At 44.4% G+C, this 11,244-nt stretch overlaps 1 protein-coding gene across 1 annotated transcript; it reads left to right on the top strand.

Moving 5' to 3' along the window:
- Window positions 1–5,244, top strand: LOC103176659. Its single transcript, XM_007890333.2, has 3 exons — window positions 1–388; window positions 2,813–2,890; window positions 5,096–5,244. Exons 1-3 carry the CDS (start codon window positions 1–3, stop codon window positions 5,242–5,244), a joined length of 615 nt encoding a protein of 204 aa, XP_007888524.2.
- Window positions 5,245–11,244: the final 6,000 nt, after the last annotated feature.

Here is an 11,244-nt window from a genome sequence, read left to right on the forward strand (position 1 = left end):
ATGAAAAAAAAGACAACTTGCAAAGCTGAGCCTCCGGTGAAGAAGATGAAGATGGCCTCTCATTTGGAGCAACCAGTGAAGAACCTTGAGACTTCCAAGTTGAAGCAACCGAGAAAAAAAATGAAGACAACTCCCAATTTGGAGAAATTTGAATTTAGTGTGCCATTGGAGAAAATGGAGAGGAAGCCCAAAGCAGAATCTCCAGTGGATAAAGTGGAGGCAACCTCCAAGTTAAAGCATCAGGTGAAGATGAGCGATACAAAGGAGACTCCAGCAAAGGAGAAGATGTTATCCCAGAAAATCGAAACCCCAGTGGAGGAGCAGGAAGGTGTATCAAAACTAAAAACAGAACTGGATGACTGCCAAATAAATATAGGCAAGAAACCAGGTAAGATGAGTATTGCATAATTTGCTTCTCTTGGGGACTATTGTGCCATTCGGGAGGAGGTGTAGCAAATCTTTCATTTAAGTTTGAAATAGAGTTTGATGACTGAGGCTTCCTCCCTTCATTTTCAATGACGGCACTCTTTTTTCACTTGTACCTCAATCAATAATAAAAATAATTATTTCATTTGATAGAGTACCTTATCATGTTGTCGAGATGTCTCAAAAGGATTCACCGAAAAGGGCAGATATTTGTAGGTGAATGTGGCAATTAATTTGCCAGTTATGTGTAATGGTTTGAATTATCCTTCTGAGCGCTGTATAAATATCAATTGTAAGGTGACAACCTGACTTAGTCAGAAGTCAGTAGTACTCTCGCCTCTGAGTCAGAAGGTTATGAGTTCACGCCCCATGTCAGGACATTGAACTCTCTGGTGCAGTGCTGGGGTTGCACTGCATTGTTAGAGGTGTTGTCATTTGGATAAGATGTTAAACCGAGGTCCCATTTGCCTGTTCAGGTGCTTGTTAAAGATTGCATATTACTACTTGAAAAGACAAGGGAATTTTCTCAGTGTCCTGGTCAACAATCCCCCCAGATAAAATTGATTATCCACTTTATGTCTGTTTGTGGACATTGCTTCGTGCAAATTAATTACTGCCTTTGCCTACAATTACTCAATAATTACCTTTTCCAGTAATATCCTGAAGCGCTTTGAGACATTTCAACGACGTGATAAGTAATTATAGCAATCACAAAAGTTATTAATATTATTATACTATATTATAAATCGTCCTTCGAGATTGAAAAGCAGAATAACATAAAATCAATGTAGTCTGGATTAGCAGGGAGTGAGGATTGGATCATAAATCATGATCTTGGAACCATTGGTTTATTCAACCCTTGAAGGTCTCACTTTCCAATGAAACTCGCAAGTGAATTAGACCATAAAAGTGTAACTTATTTGCTTACGTGCATAATGTGTTCTGTAACGCTTGGAGCAAGTTTTTCCGATTCCATTTTTATAGGGTAATTTTGTAGCCTGAGAAAATTAACTGAAGGTCCTTTGAGATAAATAGATACAGCAGTTTATTAACTGCAAACCTAGACTTGTGTGCTATATCAAGTGCAAGGATTATTATGGTACCAAGTAATCAAATGCATTGCCAAATTGCAGATTGTATTGATTTTCAGTAATAGCATCAGTATGAACACCAAGATCTTTTGTGGATCTATTATCGGGACAAGTTTCTGTCAGAGAATTAATTTCATCAACAGTTCGAAATATAAATTGCCAGATTTGGTGGTGAGCACAACAGCTTTTTTTCTTCTTCAGCCGGACTCTCTCTAAATATCGTACGTCAAACCGGCTTACTCTGGCTCAACCAAGTTCTAAGTATGATGATGATAATAATCCTTGGATTTGATATCGTGTCTGGGTCAGAAGGCTGTGGGTTCAATCCCCATGTTGGGACTTCAAAGTCACTCAGTCTAGGCTAAGACTCCAATGCAGTGCTGCCATTTCGGAGATATTGTCCTTTGACTGGCAAGTTGACCCAAGGTCCTGTCTGGCTGTTAAGGTGCTCGTTAAACATCCCATGTTTCTACTTTAAAAGAGAAGGGAGTTTCACTATTGCAAGATGTACTGGCCAAGTCACTACACTTTACAGAAACTCCTATGAACACTTTGAGACATCCTATTGACATCAAAGGCGTTGCATTAAAATCAAGGATTGTTATTATGACATTGTCAAAAAATCTCTCAATGCACTTCATAGGATTGTACTGTAAAATGTAGTGACTATTTAAGTACAGGGCTCTGAAGAATTGAATTCAAAACATTCCCTTCTCTTATCAAATATTGGTTCGGAAACCCTGAGGACAGGCAATTAGGACGTCAGTCAAAGTCCCATTCCTAAAGACAGCACCTCCGATAATGCAGTGCTCCCCCCAACACTGCACTCAAAAGAGTCTGGACTGTGAGTTCAAAGTCCCAGCGTGGGGCTTGAACCCATAAGCTTCTGACTTCGAGCTACCAACTGAATCAAAATGGGGAGAACGGTTTGTTGGAATACAGTAACAGAGAAGGTTGTTGAGGTAGATAGAATTAATTGGGTTCAATAGTTAACTATTAGTCAATAAGAGGCTGAGATCCTCCTGGTTTGTAGCTTGCATTCTGTCAAAGATACTGGGACATAATAACAATACTACAACTACTAATAAACCTTGCATTTGATATAGCGACTTATCATGTCTTTGAGATGTCTCAAAGTGCTTCACGGAATACACTGTAAAATTGAGTGACTGTATATTTTGAGGCTGAAACGGGTGGATGGACATCCCAGCATGATGGCGCTGGCCATTGAATGATAAGAAATGAAGTGAGTTTAAAGGCTATGCACTGAGCTTATTATTGTGCTTTTGCCTTAGTTGCACCAATGAAGGCTGGAAGATCCAAAGGAAAGCTCTCAGCAGGATGTACGAGTGCTGGCTCGTATTACTGCCCAGGTAACCAAGCTTATTATGGGAATAGAAATCCTACGTAACCTGTGAGGAAGTTATCATGAACATATTGTACCATTGCATGCTTCCTCTCTGATGTCTCTCTGCAATTGCTTTCCACTTGTCATCAGGATACCTCAGTTTGGTGACTGTTTTTGGAAGCACAAGCTAAACCCACTGTATTTGTTTGCCTGTATGATAATGTTATAATAATAATCCTTGCATTTGATATAGCTCCTTATCACGTATTCGAGATGTCGCAAAGCGCTTCACAGAATATACTGTAAAGTGAATTGACTGCATATTTTGTAGGTAATACATGGCAGCCAACTGTGCACAATAGTGTCCCACAAACAATCATAGATAGAAGTGACCAATTTTTTTTTGAGGGAATTACTATCCCTGGAGAAGCGATCCGCTAATCGACTAACAACTCGGTTCCTACTTACTGCTAGGTAAACAGAGGCGTGTGGAGTAAGGAAACTTTTCGCCGGGTATCAAACCCAGGTCTCTCCCTTGTGAAGCGAGTGCTCTAACGACTGAGCTACAGGACTCCACAGCCTGGGGCATGAGAATGCATTGCTTCACGTAAATCTCCCCAGCGGAGCTAGGAGAGGGCCTGATGTACGCTAACTCAAGGGTTGTTAGAAAAAGCCATTTCTTTAATAATAATAATCGTTGCATTTGATACAGCACCTAATCACATTGTTGAGACGTCTCAAAGCATCTTGAACCCCAAAATCCTATTATTAGGATTATTATTGCTTACTGCTTATATATCAAATGCAAGGATTATTATTATTATTATTACTTGCCTAACATTTCACCCTACCGGGAATCGAACTTAAGTTCAAAATCAGGACTAGAAAACTATTTAAGAACAGAAAAAGGGTCCTTAAATTGAACAGGTCCAATACGATTGATCTCAGAATAACACTTTAGGATGCATGGACAGGAGAACAAGAGGGTACAGGTTTAGATTCGCAAAGAGCAGGACAAATACCAGGAAATGTTTCTTTACCCAGAAGGTAATTAAAAACGGGAGCAGGTTGCTCTCTAAACGTAATAAATGTAGCCAGGTGGGTCCACAGTAAATTATGAAAATTATAAATTATGAAAAACAGTGGTCCCAATACCGATCCTTGTGCCTCCTCCCTTTCCTCCTTCAAGGCCGGTCTCAAGACCTTTCTCTTTGACAGTGCCTTCAGCTCCCCTCTCGACTCTCTACCCCTTCCTCGCTCCCTCCCTTCCCTCCCCTCACCCTGACCATTTCCCCCCAACGCTTGGGTCCTGACCCAACTGTACAGCGCCTTGGGACGTCCTCCCGACGTGAAAGGCGCTCTATAAATGGAATCTTGTTGTTGTTGTTGTTGTGGAACACTACTTCCCACCCTCTGCCAGTCTGAGTAGCTACTCTTTACCCCCTACTCTCTGTTTTTTGTCTTGTAGCCAGCTTGCTATTCACTCTGCTTCTTTTCACTGACTCCACATGCTATCATTATGCTTCAGTGCATATTTGACTCAAATACTGAACAAAAAAAAACCTCTTAGGAACAGGAAACTATTACAAACAGCAAGCATATTGCTTTTTATCTCACTCCAACCTATCTGTTGTCTCACTTCCTCTTCTTTCTCTCCTCAACCACATCCTGTTGACTATCCTATTTTGTGCTGTCTGCTCCATTGTCCTTCCCTCATCACCAGTATTTCCTTCTCCTAACTTCCTAATTGTCACTGGGATTTGAGCTCTTTGACAAGTGAAGTCACTTGCTTGTCCCTTTCACAAACTCCTCATTTCTTTCTGACAAGGACGGACCGAATGGCCGCAAAAACAACAGCTTACATTTATACATCGCTCTTCACTGCAGGATAGTGTCTCAGAGCAGGTCACAGTTGGGGTTAGACTCCAAGCAAGGGAGAAGGGGGAGATGACCACAGGTGCAGTTGAAGTGATAGGTTTTAACACTGGATTTAAAGACAGATGGAGAAAGGGGTGAAGTAGAGGAGCAGTCGCAGGGAGTTCCAGAGGTTAGGCTCAGTCACTGATGGTGGTGTGAACGGGTGGAGGCTACACAGCAGGTTAGCTGAGCAGAAGGGGTGAGCAGAGGAATGGGGTACAAGCAGATAATCAGAGAGATAGGCAGACGCTAATTAGTTACATTCCCGTTGCCCCAAATGACTACTGACAAAATGTTCTGCTTCGTATTTCAGATAAACCGAGAAGTTTTGAGGTTCTTGATCTCAGCAAACTGAAGCGGAAACCTAAAATGTGTTACGGGTGTCGCAAGCCATTACCGAACGACCAAGGAAATATTAGTTTGATCTTGAAGAACCCGGGACACCAGAGAATTCTACTCTAAAGGCAAAAGGCGTCTGGCCGTTAAACTGTCCAACGTTTACTTTCATTGTCTTGAGAAGTGCATTGTGAAGAAGTACAATTCTTTTGATCCACGCAGCGTTAAAATGGCAAAAGATTTACTGTTAAACAGTGATCAGCTGACGTCTCTGAAATTCAATGGTATATTGCCTGAACTTAAGAACATAAGATCTTACATGAAGAAGGCCATTGAAGAGGAGCAAGTCTCATCAAGCCTGTCCTAACAGAAGAGAGAAGCAGAGACGCACTTATGCAATGGTCGACAACTTACTGCGTTCTGTGGCAAATGTTGGTGTTGGTTGTCTTCACTGTCTTGGCGACACGGGAGTTTTTGTCACCTTCAGTTGGTCCAGACTCCGAGTCGGCCATTTCAAACTCTCCCTCCAAAACCAACTGCTAACATCAGCTGATGCATGATGTCCACTTTTTAAAAAATGTCCTCTAACATTGGCTCCAGTGTTGTTCTCTGCCACCCACGCAGTGGGTTGACTCTGCCCCACTGACTTCCCGATCGCCAGCTCTCAGTCTCGGTGTGCGCACTTTGGGCTGCTGACCCGGGCTGCTTTCCCTTAAAATGAGACGCCTCGAAGACGTGATAAGGCTCTATATCAAATGCAAGGATTATTATTATTATTATTATTGTTATTATTATCCCTGTCCTTTATCCACCTCCTCGCCTTCTCGCCTCCTGTCCCTGCTTGAACGTCCCACAGTCTCCCTCTGCTTCAGCCTTGGAATCCTCCATTGCGCTCAGGGTTGCACTCGCCGTTGGCTGTCCAGCAACGACCACCTGACTGCCCCATCCTCCACTTCTGCAAGGCCCACTGGCCCCAGAGCCTGGGGGTGAACCTCTCATCCACATTCCCACCCTCCCTGTCAAGGTCCTGGAACGAGTCATTGCTGCCCAGCTTCGCTCCCCTCAATATCTACTTGTTCCCCCTTGGTGACATCTTCCGCAGACATGGGGTCACACGTATGCAGATGACACCCAACTCTATTTCTTTGCCTCCACCTTGACTCTGTTCAGTGAGCCCCGTCCTGCTCAATGTCACCCCAAAAAGGCTGAAGGACCAACTGCCAATGTTGGTCCTTCAGCCTCTCTGCCCCACACTTTGGATCAATACCACAGTCCCTTCAGCTCATCCCCTCCCTTGCCTCCTTCAAGGCCCTCCACCACCTCCTCTTCGTCCACACCTTTGGTCACCCTCTTACCCCTACCCTCGCTGTCTTCCACCACGCCTGATCCCAACCCCCAGCTCGGGTCCAAATCCTTGACTGTCCAGCTTCTTGAGACGTCCTCCCAATGTGAAAAATGCGATATAAATGTGATTTGTTGTTGTTGCCTTCACACCTTGGCTATCTCCTTGGGGCTGTTTCTCCTAAAACTGGGAAAGTTTACAGATCTCTCTTTACCCAGAGGGTAGTTAATGACTGGACAGATTTCCAGGAATAGTGCTCTGTTGATATTATTGTTAGAGATCTCTGAACCTCTCTTATCTTACATGTTTTTATAATAACAATAATCCTTACATTTGATATTGCGCCTTTCATGTCAGGAGGTCATCTCAAAGCATGATTTGACTGTGAAGTGTGATGACTGTGTATTGTCTGGGGAGTGAACAACTTGCATGCCTATAGCTCCTTCACATAGGATAAGGTCTCAGAGCATTTCAAAGTGATGAGGCCAGATGCCAAGCAAAGGAGAAAGGAGAGGAAATAACAAACACAACAACAACTTGGATTTATATAGCGCCCTCCACGCCGGACGGCGTCTCAGAGCGCTTCACAGTAACGAATTCCGGGGCCGAGCCAGGGGGAGGGGGAGGAAGGTGACCAAAGGCGCGGTCGAAAAGAAAGGTCTTCAGCAGAGACCTGAAAATAGGAAGAGAGGGAACGAGGTGAAGGGAGTGAGGAAGGGAGTTCCAGAGCCTCGGGGCATAGTGGCTGAAGGCACGGCCACCAAGGGTGGAGCAGAGGACTCGGGAGACAAGGAGGAAGCCAGACCTGATGGAGCGAAGGCAAGAGGCACTGTTTTGAGGGAAGAGGAGGTCAGAGAGGTAGGGAGGTACAGAGGAGTGGAGAGATTTAAAGACAAGGGTGAGGATCTTGAAGTCGATCCTCTCTGGGACAGACAGCCAGAGCAGTCTGGTAAGGAATGGGGTGATCAGGGAGCGGAGTTTTGGTGCGGGTAAGAATGTGGGCGGCAGAGTTTTGTATGACGTGGATTTTATGAATGGTGGAAGGGAGGCCGGTGAGGAGGGCGTTAGAGTAGACCAGCCAAGAGGTGACAAAGGCATGGACCAGGGTTTCAGCGGCTTTTGAAGTGAGATATTGGTGGAGACGGGCAATGCGTCAGAGGTGGAACAAAGCAGTGCTGGTGAGGGACCGGATGCGGGGGAGGAAGGATAGCTGGGGGTCGAACCTGACACCTAGGTTGCATACGGGTTCGGAGAGTTTTAGGGGGAGGTCGGGTAGGTGGAGGAGGTGAGAACCGTGTGATTTTAGACGTTGACAAGAGCCAAAGAGTATGGCTTCCATCTTATCAACATTATTATTATTATTCAGCTGAAGGAAATTTGAACCTACAAACTCTTGACTTGGAGGTGAGTGCTACCAGTTGAGCCCTAAGGGATATAGGAAACAAGAGAGTAAGACTTGCTCCGCCAATAGCATACACTCAACACATATTGCTATAAGCATTTTAGACAATACTATCTTAATAGCATTATTATCAAGGACTTAAAAAGGGTACAGGATAGGAAAGAATAGGGGCCAACCTAGGAAACTCTTTGAGACGTGATAAGGTGCTATATCAAATGCAATATTATTATTATCATTAATAAGAAAGAAACCTAACAGTGCGTGGGAGAGGCTTTAAATCAACTTATACAATTATCAACTCTGTGCAGTGAATACAGTAATTCTACCTAATGATAGGAATATGATTTTGACAGGAGAGCATCAATGATGGATAAGAGCTATGTAAATGCCCTGGATAAAGGCGCAGAGACGATCGGCAGGAATAAACCGAGAACACAGGGAGCTGGAGTGAACGTTAAGAAGTTTTAAAGCAGGTTAGAAGGAATTGATAAAGCAGACTGCAGAGCTTTGAGGTGATGTTGACGCCGAGGGCACTGCAGACGGATGATCAGCTCGAAACGTCACTCGTGAGAAGTCTCAGTGATCATTAGAATTGCTGATCTGCAACGTTGGACCAAGTTTTAAGAAATCACAGACGAGCGCCTTCGCTTCTGCGAGACGGATTCGAAATCAAAGCGGCAAAGGATGTTTTGGTTAAAGAAAACAAATCTGAAAGAAAAAGGCAGACTTGATTGCGTGATCCAGTGAAAGGAGAGGTTCAGAGAGACAAGGGAACAGATAAGTCATTTATTAACAAATAAAATTGGCCCAACTGCCAGGAGGGATTGACACTGCATCTGTAAATTAAAACGCCGTAGATTGCAGAAGATCAGTGTAGCCCAAACAATGCCAGGATTCTCTGTTCAAGGGCAAGACAAAGCAGGCAGACAGAATGTGTTTCTAAAAGAAAAGAAAGGCAGGATCATCAAAGGCATGGCTTGAAGCTGTCTGTTCCAAATTCTGTGCGGATTGAAGGCGAGGAAAGACCAAATATATTCTTTTGCCCTCTCCCTTCAATCATTTTTTTATATATCGCTAAGCTAATGAACATCCAGCGGTGACCAAATAATAGGAGCAACATCTGTCCTCACAGCCACATGAAAGCTGATCTCAGGAACCAGCTGGAAAGAGCTGCAAAGTGGGACAGAAATCAGATCTGTTTCCAATTCCCTCCCCATCCCATTCCCCCAGGAAGAGTATCTCGCTTCCCTCGTTGGCAGCTGTGAATATTACAATAATCCTTGCATTTGATGTGATGCGATGCCTTATCACTTTGAACTGTCTCAAAACGCTTCACTCCAATGAGATCCTTTAAAGTGCAGTGACATCTTACCGAGGCAAGCGGTGGCAAAGCCATGAGATGAAGGGCCACTTAATCTTTTTTGATGAATTTGGATGAAGGAGGAACTTTCTGCTCTTTATTAAAGGAGCGCTGGGGGATCTTTAACTTCCACCTGAAACATTGAGATGGGACCTTGGGGCCCACCTTGATTGGGAAGCAGCTGCTTTTCAAGCTCTGCACCTTCGACTTTTGCTCAAATGGGAAGGGATGTGTGTCTAAGCTGTTGGCAGTAGGATGGTGGCAATGCTCTAACAGGTTTAATGCTGAGCTGTGCTGCTAACCAAGAAGCTTGCGGAGAGTTCCTGGTACCTGTCATCCACCTAGTGAGGCATCAAAGCTGTGCTTGTGGGATATCACTGATAACAGACCACCCAGCCTGGCTCATTGGCGGAACTTAGAGGGGCAAACCAGTCACTGGGACCTGGAACAATTCCCATTCAGCACCTGTTAACCCTGCAAGCCAAAGCCCTAACAGGAAGGTTGATTCTACTTGGACAAACAGTGGGAAAACTTACCAGACAATATTTACAATGCTTCCCCCCCAGCACTGGAATGTCACCCTAGACCACTGAGCCAGGCTGATACCTCACAGCAGATCGATGCCTTGGGGCCAGATTGCTGTCCACTTACTCGGTTGCAATCGGTTGTCCAGAAGAGGAAATACTTTACTTGGTGTTTTTTTTTGCTCTGCATGTGAAAAAAAAACAGAGACATTCTGATTTGATCAAAGCTGACGTCTGGCACACTACAGCAGAAATCTACAGCAGGAACAAAGACATCGCGTTTCTTCCAACATTCAAATCCATGACGGCATCAGAGAGAATTATTAAAGGGGTGATATGCGCTGTAGGGAGGGCTGTCAGCTGCCTCCCTTATTGTGCACCTCAGCATTTGATTTTAAGAGACTTCTTGCTCTGAATATTAATCAGGATCTGAAGGCCTCCTCTCTGAACCTATCACAGAGCAAATTTCACAAAGGACAGTCACCTCTGGCGGAACTCCCTAATGAGTGAGATCAGTGGCCGCCGTTGATTGCTTGGAAAGTGATCACAAGATCGGATCGGATAAAGAAGCCTTTCAGCCCCATTTGATCTCATCCTTCAAGAATCTCCACCCACCAACCTTCCATCGCAGCATGGAGCTGCTTTTTTAAAAAAAAAAATGAATCCTAGCTTTCTGCCCTCGACCATGTTTCCCAGTAACCTGTTCCAGTCATTAATTACCCTCTGGGTAAGGAAATACTTTATGGTGTCTGTCTGAAATTGCCCTTTGCCACTCCAAACCTGTGTCTTGGTGCATCCGAAAGTATTGATCCAATCTGTATACCCGAAAGGAGATATTTGTTAGATCAGGGCATTAAGGGATATGGGGCAAGGGCGGGTAATTGGACTTGAGGTTCATATCAGCCATGATCTTATAGGATGATGGAACATGCTTGAGGGGCTGAATAGAGTACTCCTGTTTCTAGGTAGCACATACTCCAAACGTCAGTGCCTCCTTGCCCAGGTCCTGCTCCAAAAGTCCCAATGTGGTCTTAGTTACGCAACCTTTTGAGTCAGATCTACCACAGAGTCAGGCTGATACACACACTGATGGCACGATTCTTTATGGAAAATAAAAACTTTATTTCCTAACAGCCCTACATTGAGTTATCAGTCTTTAACCATTGGTGGGAGAAGGGGGTGGATGGGTGTGGAGAGGAGGTAAGCAGAATATTCTTGGAGCTGAGTAGCAAGGTGACATGCTTGGTAACGGACTGTCAACATCAAGTCAAACCTCTCCCGTACTCCAGGGCACTGTTGATGACAGCCCAGCCAGCCTGCCTCATTGGCAGGACTTGAAAAGACAGGGATTTTTCCCACTTGGCTTCTATTAACCCTGCAAGCTAAATTCCCAATGGGTAGGGTGGTCCTAGTTGGGCAAACAGAGGGAAGCTTGCCATTGGCATTGCTTGTGTTTGAGATAAGCAGGTAAGCGTGGAACAACATGACCGAGATTGGC

The sequence above is a fragment of the Callorhinchus milii genome, unplaced genomic scaffold (assembly GCF_018977255.1).
Source record: "Callorhinchus milii isolate IMCB2004 unplaced genomic scaffold, IMCB_Cmil_1.0 Scaffold12, whole genome shotgun sequence".
Taxonomy (NCBI): Eukaryota; Metazoa; Chordata; class Chondrichthyes; order Chimaeriformes; family Callorhinchidae; genus Callorhinchus; species Callorhinchus milii.

What these genes read in the sequence shown, in the direction of transcription:
- LOC103176659 (XM_007890333.2), top strand. Translation starts at nt 1, where the DNA reads ATGAAAAAAAAGACAACTTGCAAAGCTGAGCCTCCGGTGAAGAAGATG. An exon ending in AAATATAGGCAAGAAACCAG is followed by an intron (nt 389 to 2,812) that starts GTAAGATGAGTA and finishes CTTTTGCCTTAG; the next exon opens with TTGCACCAATGAAGGCTGGA. An exon ending in TGGCTCGTATTACTGCCCAG is followed by an intron (nt 2,891 to 5,095) that starts GTAACCAAGCTT and finishes TTCGTATTTCAG; the next exon opens with ATAAACCGAGAAGTTTTGAG.